Source organism: Mya arenaria, chromosome 12 (assembly GCF_026914265.1).
Source record: "Mya arenaria isolate MELC-2E11 chromosome 12, ASM2691426v1".
Lineage (NCBI taxonomy): Eukaryota > Metazoa > Mollusca > Bivalvia > Myida > Myidae > Mya > Mya arenaria.
The window spans coordinates 46,693,677-46,712,861 of NC_069133.1; the positions used below are offsets into that span (position 1 = coordinate 46,693,677).

At 35.5% G+C, this 19,185-nt stretch overlaps 2 protein-coding genes across 2 annotated transcripts in view; both read right to left on the reverse strand.

Moving 5' to 3' along the window:
- The window catches only part of LOC128211833 (helicase POLQ-like), a 386,931-nt gene that overhangs the window by 142,371 nt on the left and 225,375 nt on the right, over positions 1–19,185 (reverse strand). The gene's annotated exons all lie outside the window — the stretch shown is intronic.
- LOC128211837 (transmembrane protein 272-like) lies at positions 10,498–12,325 on the reverse strand. Its single transcript, XM_052916926.1, has 2 exons — positions 11,814–12,325; positions 10,498–10,883 (listed from the first exon to the last, which is right to left on the reverse strand). The coding sequence occupies exons 1-2, from the start codon at positions 12,058–12,060 to the stop codon at positions 10,651–10,653; spliced, it is 480 nt and encodes a 159-aa protein (XP_052772886.1). The 5' UTR covers positions 12,061–12,325; the 3' UTR covers positions 10,498–10,650.

Here is a 19,185-nt window from a genome sequence, read left to right on the forward strand (position 1 = left end):
AATTGAATAGTGGCTACCTAATTCCTGGGACAAACTATGTGCTTGTAAAATTATAAATTAGCACTAGCCTGTGCTTGGGACAAGGGGCTTAAATCAACAGATGGAAGGAATAAAAAAAAACAGTGGCTACCTTTTTCCTGGTACAAACTATGTGCTTGTGTTTATCTCAACTAGCACTAGCCTGTGCTTGGGACAAGGGGCTAAAATCAACAGAAGAAAGGAACAGAATTGAAAAGTGGCTACCTAATTCCTGGTACAAACTATGTGCTTGTAAAATTATCAACTAGCACTAGCCTGTGCTTGGGACAAGGGGCTTAAATCAAAAGATGGAAGGAATAAAAATAAACAGTGGCTACCTAATTCCTGGTACAAACTATGTGCTTGTGTTTATCTCAACTAGCACTAGCCTGTGCTTGGGACAAGGGGCTAAGATCAACAGATCAAAGGAACGAAATTGAATAGTGGCTACCTAATTCCTGGTACAAACTATGTGCTTGTAAAATTATCAACTAGCACTAGCCTGTGCTTGGGACAAGGGGCTTAAATCAACAGATGGAAGGAATAAAAATAAACAGTGGCTACCTAATTCCTGGTACAAACTATGTGCCTGTGTTTATTGCAACTAGCACTAGCCTGTGCTTGGGACAAGGGGCTGCAAATCAACAGAAGAAAGGAACAGAATTGAAAAGTGGCTACCTAATTTCTGGTACAAACTATGTGCTTGTAAAATTATCAACTAGCACTAGCCTGTGCTTGGGACAAGGGGCTTAAATCAACAGATGGAAGGAATAAAAATAAACAGTGGCTACCTAATTCCTGGTACAAACTATGTGCTTGTGTTTATCTCAACTAGCACTAGCCTGTGCTTGGGACAAGGGGCTAAGATCAACAGATGAAAGGAACGAAATTGAAAAGTGGACAGATGAAAGGAACAAAATTGAATATTGGCTACCTAATTCCTGGTACAAAATATGTGCTTGTAAAATTATCAACTAGCACTAGCCTGTGCTTGGGACAAGGGGCTTAAATCAACAGATGGAAGGAATAAAAATAAACAGTGGCAACCTAATTCCTGGTACAAACTATGTGCTTGTGTTTATCTCAACTAGCACTAGCCTGTGCTTGGGACAAGGGGCTTTAAATCAACATATGGAAGGAATAAAATTAAACAGTGGCTACCTTTTTCCTGGTATAAACTATGTGCTTGTTTAACTCTCAACTAGCACTAGCCTGTGCTTGGGACAAGGCGCTAAGATCAACAGATCAAAGGAACAAAGTTGAATAGTGGCTACCTAATTCCTGGTACAAACTATGTGCTTGTAAAATTATAAACTAGCACTAGCCTGTGCTTGGGACAAGGGGCTGCAAACAACAGATGGAAGGAATACAATTGAATAGTAGCTTCTTAATTCCTGTTTATTCATCCTTAAGCACTAGCCTGTTCTTTGGATTAAGGGACTACAATCATCAGATGCAAGGAAAAAGGCTGGAGATGGCTTGTACAAATGAAGAATGCACTGGCACTAGCCTGTGCTTAGTAAAAGGGGCAACAAACAATGCCAAACAAAGTGATAATGATTCAAATTTTCTGACAATAAATTTTCAGATTTAAAATATTCATCATTACAATAACAATTAAAACATTTTTAAAATGTATATTTTAATGTATTATTTAAACCAATGAATATAATCACAAAGATATAATCAAGATACACAAACTTATGTAAACATATGTCAATCAAAACCCAATTCACACCATCAAAAAATAGTAATTAAAGTCTAAGCCATCAAAGAATACTTGATGCAGGCTTACCAACTGTGAACCCAATCAAGGCTTGGGACCATGGACATTGAAAGCTTGGGCTTGGGGTGATTCATTTGCCACTTGTAACTAATTAGTATGTCAGATTAATTTCCAGCATATAAAATGACCCTCATTATATCAAATCATTAAATCAAACTTCTTAATCAAACATCTAAATACATTAAATTATTAGAAAAGTGAACTAAAGTTTTAAAACTAATAACACTCATTAAAGAGATTTTTGATAATATCTTTGTTAATCTAATAAACATAAAGAGTTAAAATCAGCAATTTAGATGTGCATAATAAACTGATCATTTGCTATTTTAAATAATATAATACAAATTTCAATCAGAAATATATTGTCAGAATATTCAATCTTTATATTTCATATGGCAAAGACCATAAGAATTTGTTTACAATATAAAGTTAGGGGCTTAAAGCTAAAAATGCAACGAATGAACAGTGGCTACCTAATTCCTGGTACAAACTATGTGCTTGTCTTTATCTCAACTAGCACTAGCCTGTGCTTGGGACAAGGGGCTTAAATCAACATATGGAAGGAATAAAATTAAACAGTGGCTACCTTTTTCCTGGTACAAACTATGTGATTGTTTAACTCTCAACTAGCACTAGCCTGTGCTTGGGACAAGGGGCTAAGATCAACAGATCAAAGGAACAAAATTGAATAGTGGCTACCTAATTCCTGGTACAAACTATGTGCTTGTAAAAATATAAACTAGCACTAGCCTGTGCTTGGGACAAGGGGCTTAAATCAACAGATGGAAGGAATAAAAATAAACAGTTGCTACCTAATTCCTGGTACAAACTAAGTGCTTGTGTTTATCTCAACTAGCACTAGCCTGTGCTTGGGACAAGGGGCTAAGATCAACAGATTAAAGGAACGAAATTGAATAGTGGCTACCTAATTCCTGGGACAAACTATGTGCTTGTGTTTATCTCAACTAGCACTAGCCTGTGCTTGGGACAAGGGGCTTAAATCAACATATGGAAGGAATAAAATTAAACAGTGGCTACCTTTTTCCTGGTACAAACTATGTGCTTGTTTAACTCTCAACTAGCACTAGCCTGTGCTTGGGACAAGGGGCTAAGATCAACAGATCAAAGGAACAAAATTGAATAGTGGCTACCTAATTCCTGGTACAAACTATGTGCTTGTAAAATTATAAACTAGCACTAGCCTGTGCTTGGGACAAGGGGCTGCAAACAACAGATGGAAGGAATACAATTGATTAGTAGCTTCTTAATTCCTGTTTATTCATCCTTAAGCACTAGCCTGTTCTTTGGATTAAGGGACTACAATCATCAGATGCAAGGAAAAAGGCTGGAGATGGCTTGTACAAATGAAGAATGCACTGGCACTAGCCTGTGCTTAGTAAAAGGGGCAACAAACAATGCCAAACAAAGTGATAATGATTCAAATTTTCTGACAATAAATTTTCAGATTTAAAATATTCATCATTACAATAACAATTAAAACATTTTTAAAATGTATATTTTAATGTATTTTTTAAACCAATGAATATAATCACAAAGATATAATCAAGATACACAAACTTATGTAAACATATGTCAATCAAAACCCAATTCACACCATCAAAAAAGAGTAATTAAAGTCTAAGCCATCAAAGAATACTTGATGCAGGCTTACCAACTGTGAACCCAATCAAGGCTTGGGACCATGGACATTGAAAGCTTGGGCTTGGGGTGATTCATTTGCCACTTGTAACTAATTAGTATGTCAGATTAATTTCCAGCATATAAAATGACCCTCACTATATCAAATCATTAAATCAAACTTCTTAATCAAACATCTAAATACATTAAATTATTCGAAAAGTGAACTAAAGTTTTAAAACTAATAACACTCATTAAAGAGATTTTTGATCTTATCTTTGTTAATCTAATAAACATAAAGAGTTAAAATCAGCAATTTAGATGTACATAATAAACTGATCATTTGCTATTTTAAATAATATAATACAAATTTCAATCAGAAATACATCGTCAGAATATTCAATCGTTATATGTCATATGGCAAAACCCGTAAGAATTTGTTTACAATATTAAGTTAGGGGCTAAAAGCTAAAAATGCAACGGATGAAAAGTGGCTACCTAATTCCTGGTACAATCTATGTGCTTGTCTTTATCTCAACTAGCACTAGCCTGTGCTTGGGACAAGGGGCTTAAATCAACATATGGAAGGAATAAAATTAAACAGTGGCTACCTTTTTCCTGGTATAAACTATGTGCTTGTTTAACTCTCAACTAGCACTAGCCTGTGCTTGGGACAAGGCGCTAAGATCAACAGATCAAAGGAACAAAGTTGAATAGTGGCTACCTAATTCCTGGTACAAACTATGTGCTTGTAAAATTATAAACTAGCACTAGCCTGTGCTTGGGACAAGGGGCTGCAAACAACAGATGGAAGGAATACAATTGAATAGTAGCTTCTTAATTCCTGTTTATTCATCCTTAAGCACTAGCCTGTTCTTTGGATTAAGGGACTACAATCATCAGATGCAAGGAAAAAGGCTGGAGATGGCTTGTACAAATGAAGAATGCACTGGCACTAGCCTGTGCTTAGTAAAAGGGGCAACAAACAATGCCAAACAAAGTGATAATGATTCAAATTTTCTGACAATAAATTTTCAGATTTAAAATATTCATCATTACAATAACAATTAAAACATTTTTAAAATGTATATTTTAATGTATTATTTAAACCAATGAATATAATCACAAAGATATAATCAAGATACACAAACTTATGTAAACATATGTCAATCAAAACCCAATTCACACCATCAAAAAAGAGTAATTAAAGTCTAAGCCATCAAAGAATACTTGATGCAGGCTTACCAACTGTGAACCCAATCAAGGCTTGGGACCATGGACATTGAAAGCTTGGGCTTGGGGTGATTCATTTGCCACTTGTAACTAATTAGTATGTCAGATTAATTTCCAGCATATAAAATGACCCTCATTATATCAAATCATTAAATCAAACTTCTTAATCAAACATCTAAATACATTAAATTATTAGAAAAGTGAACTAAAGTTTTAAAACTAATAACACTCATTAAAGAGATTTTTGATAATATCTTTGTTAATCTAATAAACATAAAGAGTTAAAATCAGCAATTTAGATGTGCATAATAAACTGATCATTTGCTATTTTAAATAATATAATACAAATTTCAATCAGAAATATATTGTCAGAATATTCAATCTTTATATTTCATATGGCAAAGACCATAAGAATTTGTTTACAATATAAAGTTAGGGGCTTAAAGCTAAAAATGCAACGAATGAAAAGTGGCTACCTAATTCCTGGTACAAACTATGTGCTTGTCTTTATCTCAACTAGCACTAGCCTGTGCTTGGGACAAGGGGCTAAAATCAACAGATGGAAGGAATAAAAATAAACAGTGGATACCTAATTCCTGGTACAAACTATGTGCTTGTAAAATTATAAACAAGCACTTGCCTGTGCTTGGGACAAGGGGCTAAAATCAACAGATGGAAGGAATAAAAATAAACAGTGGATACCTAATTCCTGGTACAAACTATGTGCTTCTGTTTATCTCAACAAGCATTAGCCTGTGCTTGGGACAAGGGGCTAAGATCAATAGATGAAAGGAACGAAATTGAAAAGTGGGTACCTAATTCCTGGTACAAACTATGTGCTTGTAATATTATAAATTAGCACTAGCATGTGCTTGGGACAAGGGGCTTAAATCAACAGATGGAAGGAATAAAAATAAACAGTGGCTACCTAATTCCTGGTACAAACTATGTGCTTGTGTTTATTGCAACTAGCACTAGCCTGTGCTTGGGACAAGGGGCTAAAATCAACAGAAGAAAAGAACAGTATTGAAAAATGACTACCTAATTCCTGGTACAAACTATGTGCTTGTAAAATTATCAACTAGCACTTGCCTGTGCTTGGGACAAGGGGCTGTAATCACCAGATGGAAGGAATAAAAATAAACAGTGGCTACCTAGTTCCTGGTACAAACTATGTGCTTGTGTTTATCTCAACTAGCACTAGCCTGTGCTTGGGACAAGGGGCTTAAATCAACATATGGAAGGAATAAAATTAAACAGTGGCTACCTAATTCCTGGTACAAACTATGTGCTTGTTTAACTCTCAACTAGCACTAGCCTGTGCTTGGGACAAGGGGCTAAGATCAACAGATGAAAGGAACCAAATTGAATAGTGGCTACCTAATTCCTGGTACAAACTATGCGCTTGTAAAATTATAAACCAGCACTAGCCTGGGCTTGGGACAAGGGGCTTAAATCACCAGATGGAAGGAATAAAAATAAACAGTGGCTACCTAATTCCTGGTACATACTATGTGCTTGTCTTTATCTCAACTAGCACTAGCCTGTGCTTGGGACAAGGGGCTTAAATCAACATATGGAAGGAATAAAATTAAACAGTGGCTACCTAATTCCTGGTACTAACTATGTGCTTGTTTAACTCTCAACTAGCACTAGCCTGTGCTTGGGACAAGGGGCTAAGATCAACAGATCAAAGGAACAAAATTGAATAGTGGCTACCTAATTCTTGGTACAAACTATGTGCTTGTGTATATCTCAACTAGCACTAGCCTGTGCTTGGGACAAGGGGCTTAAATCAACATATGGAAGGAATAAAATTAAACAGTGGCTACCTTTTTCCTGGTACAAACTATGTGCTTGTAAAATTATAAACTAGCACTAGCCTGTGCTTGGGACAAGGGGCTAAAATCAACAGATGGAAGGAATAAAAATAAACAGTGGATACCTAATTTCTGGTACAAACTATGTGCTTGTGCTTATCTCAACAAGCACTAGCCTGTGCTTGGGACAAGGGGCTAAGATCAACAGATGAAAGGAACGAAATTGAATAGTGGTGATTGAATGTTGTATTTTCCAGACTTGATATGACGCATTGCTCATATGATATAAGTGGAATCCCATGAGATAAAAATAGATTTAACTAACACAAGGACACTCTAAATAAACATAAAACAATCAAAACACTACAGACAACTTGTGTATGAATACACTCAAACTTGAGATAACACAACGGATGTGTCCTCTTGTGCTTTCATATAAAATGTAAGCTAAAAATGACATCCGTTATTAATAAGTGAACAATATATCAAAATATATACATGTTTATGTATCATTTATTTACATACAAATATTGCCTAGCTATGTATCTATAATATTACTATTCATTTTACAAACATTTATGTAACCGCTATACATTTATCATTTTCTCATTGATGGCATCATGTTATGCCGTTAAATTATCAAAATTATTTTATTCGAATAAATCTGCACCATATTTTTTTCAGACGTAGCGATAATAAATGCAAACCTATCAAATATAATATAAGCCAACTCACACGCTGCTCCACAGATTGCCAGCCCTTCTCCACTTCTTCCTTTCCCCATGTTTATATTTTCAAAAAAAATAAATAAACAAACTTATTCACAAATATTTATAATCGAAACTAGAATATACGCAGATATCCTGAAACCAAACTTATAAGCGTGAACTGTGTGATCTGTAGCGTAAATACTGCTCGCGCTTCGCCTGTTATTGAATCTGCACACTAATAAAGTGTTCATATAGAGATTATAAAATACTGATCATTGAAGTAGTCTAGTTTCGTTTTCGCAATGATTTGCACATGGTATAAATATTTGGCAAGCGTTCAATAACATATTAAGCGTCGGAGACATATTAATTTCGTTCCGGATGGTTCGAAGGCTACATAAAAGTCTGCTTTGGTTTCAATACATGCACCCTTCCATAAATAAAACTGATAAAATGTTTATCTAAATTGCAAGAATACGCATTGAAATATTGCGAAAATATTCATTTCTAAAATCACTACGAGATTATTTCAACTCATAAGAAAAAGGGCACAGTAATTTTACCTCCCTTATGAGTTTTGCAAAGTGAAAATTAACAGTTTTTTAGCTACTTTAAACACTGGCAGTATTACTTGTAGGGTGATATATTGATGTCTGATTGTGCATTTCACGGTTTGAAATAGGTATTTGGCTCATTTTTTTGTGTCTGAAGTGCCAAATCATATCATTTTGGTAGCGTATAAAGAGATAAACAACGCATATGAGAACATACTTATAATGATTTTAGACTATCGTAGTCTGGTGTATCAAACTGAGTACTCAGTCACTTTATAGGCAATAAAGTGTACATTTGGTATTATTTTGTGACTTATTTCAATTATATATGTTATGAGTGTTAATGTGATACAACATATGTTATGAGTGTTAATGTGATACAACATATGTTATTATGTTAATGTGATACAACATATGTTATGATGTTAACACACAATCATTATACATTTCAAGGTACCACATGAAAAATTTGCTTTCCATCTTAATCACTGCACCATTTGTCATAAAAACTGAGCCATAAGTGGAATATTTTAATCCTACACCAAATGTAAAAAAACTGTACCATAATAGTATGTGAACTTGTTTGTGCCATGCAGCATATATGAAAAGATTATGCAACATTTGTCAAATTTAAAATCTAAACATTTGCTGAAACTTGGTATTTTCATCACAGAAGTACGGTTGAAGCCGATTAGGTAAAGCGTGCATCATATGTGAAATTCAATCCACCATTGAAGTGTAAAATATCGCTGTCTTCAATATCATTGTCATCGTCGACGTCGTCGTTTTCTTCATCTTCAACAGTGGCATGATCACCACGACCACCATTATCCCCATGATTATCGGCATCAATATAAGTGTATATGTGGAGGAAATAATTGATCGTTCATATGAATGTATTAACAAAGTTTAACTTGTATTCGCATTCTTTTTATTCATGCAAACCATTATACATACGCAAATGCAACAAGGATCTGAGACATTTTCGTGTCCAAATTCAATCAAGGACGATAGATAGATAGATAGGATGGATGTCTACCGTTAGAATACATGTTATGTAAGGGTGACAGTATTAGAAATGAGAACAGTAAATAGATAATACAAGGGGAAATAACAATATTATATAGCAAAATGTTGAAATGTCTATTTTATTCCTTCTAGTAATTTCATAATAATATTTAAGAGTTAAGACAGTGTTCATTTTAAGTAAATAAATGAAAATTGGGAGATAATTTTGCAAGAATAGGTGCGAGAGTTATAGTTCTTGAGAAGTTAATATTTAATCATTTATTTACCAGCCATTAATGAACTTCCTGTTTTTAGGGTCCTAATAAGACTCATAACATCTTAAAGGATGTAAATGTACACGGAGAAAGGACGTTAAGTAGAATAAACTAATTTCATTTTTCATAATTATATTATAACATGGAATTTAAAACAGTGTACTCGGTTGAAAGAGCACTTCATAATTTTCGAGAGACTTGGGCCAGAATGTGTTTCTTCCACAATTTAATCCTATCACGATCACTAATAACCTCTCGTTAAAGTGTAAGTAACACATGTTGAGAAACCTCTAATATCATATAACTGAACACGTGTAATTGATTAACAATAACACAATGGAAAATACAGGGACAAGCCCGGCGGTAGATAATAAAAAACAAACCCTGTTTAGGGGAATTAGGCATAAAGACAATGCACTCTTGACACAAACATATTAACATCACAAAATACAAAAAAAAAATTATACACATACACAAATACAAACACCACAAACAAACCATAATCTCATCAAAATTGCCGTTGAATGATGCGATAACCACCGTAAAACGGCCAGTGAAAAAAGATATGTAAATCTCACCAGAGCAGGTATTGATTGGAATTACAACGTAATAACAAATCCGAACATGTCCTGCTCTGTGTCAAGGTAAAATGCTCCTGTTTGAAAATTCTTGTTTATCAACAGTGGAAAAGGGTAACTAGTATTCAAGTTTGAAATTTTAATAGTAAAGAAAAACAGGCTTACACGGTCGCATAAATATACAAAAGTAACAAGTTTACAAGGAATACAATTCACTTGTTTATGGTAGAGTTCGCAGGTCACAATATGCAGGGAGAATACAGCCGCTTTGAACGACATCATGCAGATGGTCTCCACAGTCATGGCTTCTTTTCAGGAACGACACAAGCAACGTTTTGGTGAAGTTTTTGATGTATGTACAGAAACCAAATTACAGAAGTATCTTAAGTTTAAATAGTTCCTTTTCCTTAAATTCAACAATTTCCTTAACGGTTTTATTTCACTGGTAGAAAGTGTCATGCTAAGTGTATATTCTGCAATCAAAATATGGTCACTTAAAGTCTTAAAAATTAAAACGCCAGTTTAAAGAATTAGTTAGTTTTTTTGAAATAAAAGAAATCCAAATTTAACACAGAAGTTAAAAAAGGTTAACCATTTCTTAAAGCTACACTCTCACAGATGTACCATTTGTACAACATTTTTATTTTTTGTCTTCGAAAGAGAAAATTTTTGCGTAAATATCTGCAACCAAATGATGTAAGATTGCTGACAAAAATCAGATCGTAGATTTTCATATTTCCGTTCGAAAATTAATGTTTAACTAACGGTTTAAGAAAAATGCATAAAACATCAATTTTTCGAACTTAAATATAAAAATCTGCGATCTAGTTTTTGCCAGCAGTCTTATATAACTGGTTGTCATGGATTGTCGCAAAAAATGGCTCGTTCCAAGACAAAAAAAAATTGTCACAACGTTCAGTTGTGTTTGGATACAAGAATATATTATGAAGCGAAGACGCATTACACAAATACTAGAAAACACTTGCATACATATACAAAATCATTGTGTTTGGCTCAAAGAATACACACACTAAGCACTTATCTGCGCTCCCCCACGTGACCGAGAGCAAATTGCACGGAAAGAGCACAATGTGGTAATAAACCAGAATACGAAGAAAATCCAGTCGATTGTGACCATGGCAAACGCGAAGGTCAAGGTCGGCTTATGGCAGTCTTGAGAGCAGCCCGTCGTAACGTTGCCAATACAGGGCACGAAGTCATCGTTGTTTACCGTTCCGAACGTGGGGTACACCCACAATGATCCTGAAAAAGAAGAAATATATTATTAGAAATCAAAGTATAAATACATTTAAGAGACACATATGGATATAGATTTTTGTGGGCTAAAATGAGTCCTGGCTAAATGCACTGAGTTCATCATAAATAAGCGGATATTTGTTTTGCAGGAAAGTCATTCTTTTGTAATTTCATTAACGAGGGCTAGGTAACCTCGGAGATAGTATTCTCTATACAAAAAGATATCAATAATATAACTCGAATATGGAAGGTTGTGGTGTGTAAGCTTATTTATACTCGCACTAGGGCCTTGCCCATTCGGCGAGTGCTCCGTTGAGATTGTTAGTCATTTTAGATTGTTGGAGCATAGTGCACAGACAGAATGTAACCCTGGTTAGAGCTACCCTGGTTCTTTAACGTGCACCAGTGTATAGCACTGTCACACGGGATCCCCATTTAACGTCCCTCCCGGAAAACGATTAGTATTTTAGTGATGCGAGGGGGAATCCCCTGAACTGATAGTCAAGTGAGCTTCCACTAGACCAGGGATCCGCCACTAATATGGAAGGTGCATGCGATAGCTAACAAATACTTGTTTTCAAAGTATACATTAGATTGCTACACTATACAATATGCTGAAACGGATTCGAACGAAAGCTACAAATTTTCACTGCAGTTAGTTGAAATGGATGTCTATTATGTGTTGTGTTTATGTGTTGTGGTTTCTTGTTTGTCCATCGAATTATATTTGTATGCAAATAAACAAGGTTTGAACATCTCAGCTAACTTCTGTAGTTTAAAAAAATCAAAAAAATCTTAGAACTTTAGAAGAGCCTTTGCCCAATCACCCGGTATTACCACAAGTAAAACAAGACACCTCAAAAAATAAGCCCTGTTGTTCTATCACTCTCTTAATTGAATTCTTAGTCAGTGGGACTTTTAAAAACAACACCATACCACAGATGAGCCAGGCAAGGTTGAAGATCAGCCCTATGACCCCACAGACGCTGCGCGCGGGACTTTGACTTTCATCACCGTCATCCCCTTGTTTACGCGCCGAGCCGCCAAAGAAGATTGGAGCCACGCCGCTCACGATCAGCCAGATGGGCACCAAGTCTTGTAGAGGACAGTCATGAAGATGGATGGCTCCTGTAATATTTGATTTGAGTGAACTAGTAAATAAGTAAACGATACAGTGATACATTAAAAATTAAATTATTGTACTTGGACAACACCAGTTATGAATTCCCTACAAAATACACGCAGGGAAATCGCCGAATGGAACCCTGGGGGCAGTTTTAATAAAAGATGTCAGTCGTCCGTAAATGAAGTTATCGTAAATAATGTATTAACGTCACAAATGACAATACACCGACCTTTTCTTTCCACAACTTCGTGTTCGATTCAAATGTTCAATTCACTTCAACACGGAGAACAATAATAAACCTATGCGACTAGAATAATTTCAACTTACGACTACAATCGACTAAGATCTTTGTTGCGGACGCGATCCCTGCAATGGTTAAGGACCATTGATTCTCCGTTTTTATTGAAAATACGATTCAGAATACGTGTAGCTGATCAAACTCCACGCAGAAGTTACTTTCATTGCCGTGTAATAATCAATGAGATCACGCGAACCACTTCAGCAAAATCACGTGACATCGTTAACCAAGTTCAAATTTGCTTTCAATTGAAATAGAATTCATAATTATCTTTGAAAACAACTATTTTCCGAAATAATTTACACACAAATAGATCATCTCTGATTATTAAGGGAGATCACTGCTTGCTAGACAGATATATAACTAGTATCCTAGTATACTTATTTATAACAGCTCGATTGTAAATAAGCTATCAACTGATATAAACTCGTTTTCGAGGCAGTTTAATATTGTGTTCTTTTTGAGAGGTTATAAGATACATCGAGACCAAAACCTTTTGGGTTAGATGCGGAAACCTATACCAATTGACTATTATCGTCCATTCACTATTTAAAAAAATAAATGTATAACTGCGGTTCTCATTGCTTTACAAAATACTTTTTGGCCATCCCGAGTCAATTAAATCAGTTCTAATTGCCCCTTCCCGTGACTATTTTCGCCAACAAGAGTTGATATGGTTCTAATTGCCCCTTCCCTTGTCAACTTTGGCCACCCCGAGACAATAGTGTGGTTCTTATTGCATCAAATGTTTTACAATCCTTAGTGAACATTTGTGGTCATCATTGCCACAACCAATGAAAAGTTAAACCATCGTGAGTGAACATATGTGAATCTCACTGCCACTACCAGTGACTAGTCGGCCATAGTTAACATTTGCCAAAAATGAGCACTATAACTTGCGTTCTTCATAAAATCACTCATTCATAAAAGAAGCACATATTCCGATGCGGTTTAATATCTCTACACAGTGATTTGAATATTGTAATCCATTCTTGGAAGTTTCATGTAATATAGACTTCAACGAAGAAAATGTTTGTAAAAGGCATTTAGCTATCAGTAGTTTACGTTACGTCGGTCCATAAGTTGCAAGAGGCAATGTGCATATTGCAAAGCCCAGGTAATACTACCTATATAAATATAAAGGTTTGTGGAGAAAGCCAAAGGCTTAAAGGTATCCATTTCCTTCTTTGACTGGTATTGCCATCTATACATTAAACATGAGTCTTATATACACTGACAAAAGTTTGAAAAGAAAACGAGTCACTGAAACAAAATAACACTTAACAATACAAACGTGTTATTGCGTAATCCATGTTTTTAAACAGCCATGGTCCATGTTTATTAACGGCCAGAAAACAACAACAACAACAACAACAATAATAATTTTATATTTAGAAAATAATCAGCAAGATTCACTACCAATACTCAGATAGGAAAATTAAAATGAAATGATGATTTACAGTTTTGCCAGAACTCCAAGTTGGGGCAGTTCTTAAGTACAACATGTTTATGTGCATAGTCTCAAGTCTGAGCTCAAGCGCAAGACGCAAAATTTCATTTTTATTGTAAATTTTCTTCATGGCGAGTGTTGATGTGAAACTTGAATCGTAAATCTCGTAACCATAGTTCTTTGCGAAAAAGTCATGTAAATGAATTTTCTTCAGATTTTAAATATTTCATTTTCGGAGTCTGAGACTGTCTTTAGACTCTTCGTAAACCAAGGTGATATTACATGTACTTAAAGCTAGGTAGTTTAAGTTGATATTTTGTATTTTCAACATATTAAAGTTATAGCGTAAAACAAAGAGCTCTTTATGTTATTAACATCAACATCATTTAACTAGTTATTAAAGAGAGAAAAGAAACCGTGTTGTTTATAAACAACACGTATTTATCCAAGTCTTTAACCCAAGATGGAAACATATTAAATTTACGTTTGGAATCTATACTTGAAATCAATATATAAATATATAGCATGAGTATTTTTCTTCATTCCAATCCATTAAAATCCCAATCACTTAACAAAATAAACACATTTACAACAAAAACAATTACAAAAATACTTGTCTTATGAGGTATTTAGTGTATGCAATTTTCTTCAAGAGTTATCTCCACTTCAGTAGCGAGAGAGATTTTCATCTGATTTTATAAAACTCGTACAGGTATAAACGATGGAAAAGTCGGTAATGCGGTAATAATCTGAAAGATACATAAAGAACTTGAATGAAAAATTTCTAACACGAGCAAAATCAGCCGTTTAAATTTTGCGATTCTTTCGCCTTTGCCAAAACTTGGCGCACACTGCAACCAATAGCAATTAACCAGAATGCAAAGAATATCCAGTCCATGGTCACCATAGCAAAAGCAAAGGTCAAGGTCGGCTTATGGCAGTCGTCAGAGCAGCCCGTCGTAACGTTTCCAGCACAGGGAGTAAATCCGTCCTCGTTTACCTTGCCGTAGGTTGGGTAGATCCATACAGACCCTAAAGAAAGAAACGTTTACAATATTAGTGATACCAAATCCAAGCGTTTGTAACCATGGCAAAAGCTAATGTGAAGGTCAGGTTAGGATAGGCATCAGTTAATTAAGCATGTTGTCAAGCTACATTTTGTTAAGCTATCTTTATACATTGCTATTAGTCTAAATACGCTGGGTTGACTCGTATGACCCTAAATGGGTGATAATAACATTTTGTTCGTACAAGTAATATATTGATGGGACATAAGCCATCACCTAACTTGACCTAGATTACAAAGAGACACACATTCGAACAAAGTGTCATAAAAACATGCAGACAATCTTATCTCGTAAATGATTAGTTGTTGAGCATTTAGACCGGTTGTCCTATTTTTTGACGCTAACATGACCCATAATCGAACTTAATCTTAAGCCATAACGTTACACATGCTAACATTACTCTTAGTCGAACTTGACCTTAAGCGAAAGAGACACACACGCTAACATGACCGAACTTGAACTTAAGCGACAGTCACACATTCTAACATGACCCATAGTCGAACATGGCCGTAAGCGCATAGTGATATACACGCTCACTTGATCCCGAAGTCGAACAGGACCTTAAGTATAACAGATACACTTAATATCACTACCCCAAAGTCAAGCTTAACCGTGAGTGTGTAGAGGCACAAACGCTAACATGAATTGCGCTAGTTACTTACTCTTTATTCCAAAATGACCCATTTATTGAACTTGGCAAGATTTATCATAATTTGACCTAGTTACCTACTTTTTTACCCGACATGCCAATAATCAACTTTGACCAGATTATATTGAAACAAACGCTCCAAGCAATGGACCATACTGAACGGGTTTATTAACATGGTAACTTTCTTTTTGACCCGACAAGACCCACCCTCGAACACTCTGGTATCTTGAGTGTTAGCAAAGGTATTGAACGTTTGACCAAATTTATAAAGATAATTCTTATCTAAGTTTTATAAATATTAGGAGGAAATGTCACATCAAGCTATTATTAGGATTTTCTGAATATTTCGCCTGGTGACCTACTTTGGAGCGGGTTTGACCCATAAGCAGTCTTGCCTTGAGCATTGTTTAAAGACCGGCACATTGTAGCCAAATTTCATGAAAAATAGGTGGGAGACGTGACTGCTTGCATTTTAATAAACATATTGGTGACGTCTAACGACACGGGCGGCGAAAAACAACCCTGTACTTTAAATAATCTGACCTACACAGAAACAAATTATACATACCACAAATGAGCCATGCAAGATTAAACACCAGCGCAATCGCCCCACAGATGCTTCGCGCCACATGTGCGCAACCTCCGGTCTCCGTCTCCTCCTTCCCCTCTTCTCCATTCGGTTTGCGCACCGCGCCGCTAAAGAAGATGGGGGCGACCCCGCTCACGATCAGCCAGATGGGGATAAGTCTCTCCAACGGACAGTCGTCTATGTGGACCGCTCCTGTAAAATACCAATCGGAAAAAAATGTTATTTCATGAATACATTCAGAACACCTCGGCAATCTCCGCCACCCGCCGAGCCTCGGATGTATGCCGGTGTTTGTAAAAGTAGTTCGCAAAATGAATGGTAGTGATATTAATTGAAGTTTAAACGTGTTTTATTACTAAGGTGCTCCTATTGACATGATTGGACATACGTATTGCATATGATACTTAATGGTCTCATTAGGGTCGAGGTGTGGCTTTATTGTTATTGCTTAATTCATAAAAGTTTGCCTTAATTCACGAATATAAAGGAGCAGGTGAACTTAATTTCGAGGAAAAATAAGTGCCTTTCAAAATGTCCTTTTTTTCTAAAAAAACATATTGAGCACAAAATGCGTATTTTTTTCAACCGTTTAGACGGTTCCATTTTTGGTTGCTAAGTATGACGTATTTTAGGTCCTGAAAGTCGAAAAAGATGTCTTGATAGAAAAATAGAAGGAATTGCGAACCGACGGTAAAGACACTTTTTTGTCTTTCTAGACGTATGCAACAAAATTGTAGCGAATTAAAAGTTATAATATTGTGGATTCTGTGCAAGGAATATTTGTTCACATAATTAGAGTAGATATTTTAAAATGTACATTTTTTTCCTCGAGTCTGAACGCACCTTGCTGCTCCATTATATTGATCTAATAAATAGTACGATTCGTAAATGTAAATACAGGAACCCCGTGTATGCTAAACAGCAAATGTATCACGACGCTCCGCCGAGTAGTGCTGTTGAAGACAAGATATCTTTTAGGATCAATTCAGAAATCAATATTATCATTTTCCACCGTCAGAGTACCATTAAGACTAGAAGACAGTTATACCTGTTAGTATCCAATACCGAAGGCCATCAGGTCATGTGGTTGCGGACATTTCTACTTTAAGATATCGGATCGGACGTGATGCCAGTTATAACCTAAGGCTTAAAACACGCTTCTAACAAAGTTAATGGAGGAGCACAAACGCATGCTACATGTCAAATACGTGTGCGTAGGTTGTTAGCACAGGGGTTAGTGCTCTCTCTTCTCACCAAGACATCCCGGGTTCGACCCCTGGCCTGGGCATACGTGAGTTTGGTTGGTGGTAACCATGCCGGATACGTGGGTTTTCTCGAGGCATACCGTCTCCCCCACAACAAGACTATACACAAGCGCAACAAAGCGGCAACCAGAGTGATCAGGAGAGGAATAACTCTCCCACAATCGTTGTAAAATAGATATAAAATAATATGTGTCTTCAAATTAAATCGGAATTTAGAGAAAACAAAACAAAACGAAAAAAACTCATTGTTTTGATCACTCATAGATTGGATAATTTAAAATGAATAAACCTCAGTGCCGTTTCTAGTACTGGCTTTAAAGAGGACCAAAACATCCATAAACTATGTAAGAGTCACAAGCGGTAAACTCTCTATCCGCCCATGAGAGTGTATGGCATTCGAAAGCCAACACAGCTTGACATCTAAAGTGCACTTAATGACAAATCTGTGTCAGTAACTTATTCAATGACAATCGGCAAGTGGACAGCAGTCAACACCATCAAGATACGACTTATATATGAACGTTTTTTGTTGTTTTTTTGTTAAGTTTAAACTCTTGTTTTCTCTTACAAGTTTATGTTCCATATAACAGGAATGATCTAAGCTCACTATAAAGAGGATAAATGTTTGTTTGAGTGTTAGATCGTAATTCATTATATGCTTTCATGTGGTTTATCGAGATACACCAGTGAAATAAAATTGATATTTCACTGTTTCAAACAGTGAAATATTGCACTGTTTCAAACAGTGAAAATATCAATTTGATATTTTCCACTGTTTTGAAATTTAAGCCCGCTCTCGGTTCCACACAAACGTCAGCGCGCACAGGGGTAGGACACAACGTATGACGTTACGTGTGCATTCAAATTTGAGCGCTTTTTTAAAAAGAGTATTTAATGACTTTGAGGCATAAAATAAAAATTGTTTGTTTCAGTGTAAGATAGCAATATATTTCACCTATTGAACACCAAAAGTAAATATTTCAATCGTGGCTACGCCACTCGCGAAATATAAAATTAATTATATCACTCGGTGAAATATATTATTTGTCATCGTATAATTTGCGTAATATTTTCATTTTGAAGAGGTTTAAGACTTGCAAACAAAGTTACTTTTAAGACAATCACAATGAACTTTTCGGTTTTGTGAAATCAAATTTTAGGCTAAATGAAACTTATGCTTGAACTTGGTCGAGACATTGGGTGTGTATCTGTGTTCCTGTCTTGTATCTAGGTCATATGACTTCATTATTTTTATTTTATTGATTATTTTTTATTGATTTTTTTATATATATCATCATTCGAAATAAATGCATTATCAAATGACTTTTTCAGGGACATTCTTGTTTATTCAGTTTGTACAACACATAAACAAACCGACCAAAGCAATGTTTATACCTACATACTTCATATAAATGTGTTTGTACTTTCTAAGTAAAACATCATTTGGGCTATTTATAATCGTTAGAACTTAACATGTATGGTGTTATACTATGTTTGGGACCCAGAATGCATGACCTTGTTTCAATATTCTACATGATAATTTCCACAACAAGGAAGAACTAAAACACTTATTCAAACGGCGCGTTTCAGATCTCAATGACTTTCAAGTTACAGCGTTCTTTTTAAATAGGGGATTCCAAAACATATTGAAATTACAAGGAAACAGTTGAAGCTTCAAAGCCGTTCAACGACAGACACTTGAAAATAAGTAATGGTAAATCTCTGCTTTAAAACAGAAGCTGATTTCCACTCATTATAACATAAACGACACTGAGGAAAACACACCGACATCAAAAATGACACTATTTGTTTATTTCATTTTTGTCTTTCTGTGTCCAGTTGCTTACGCTGACCAACCAGATGA

Coding starts and splice junctions, on each gene's coding strand:
- LOC128211837 (XM_052916926.1), bottom strand. CDS start 12,060: ATGTATCACTGTATCGTTTACTTATTTACTAGTTCACTCAAATCAAAT. Junction 10,884..11,813: donor CCTTGCCTGGCTCATCTGTG/GTATGGTGTTGT, acceptor CTTCTTTTTCAG/GATCATTGTGGGTGTACCCC.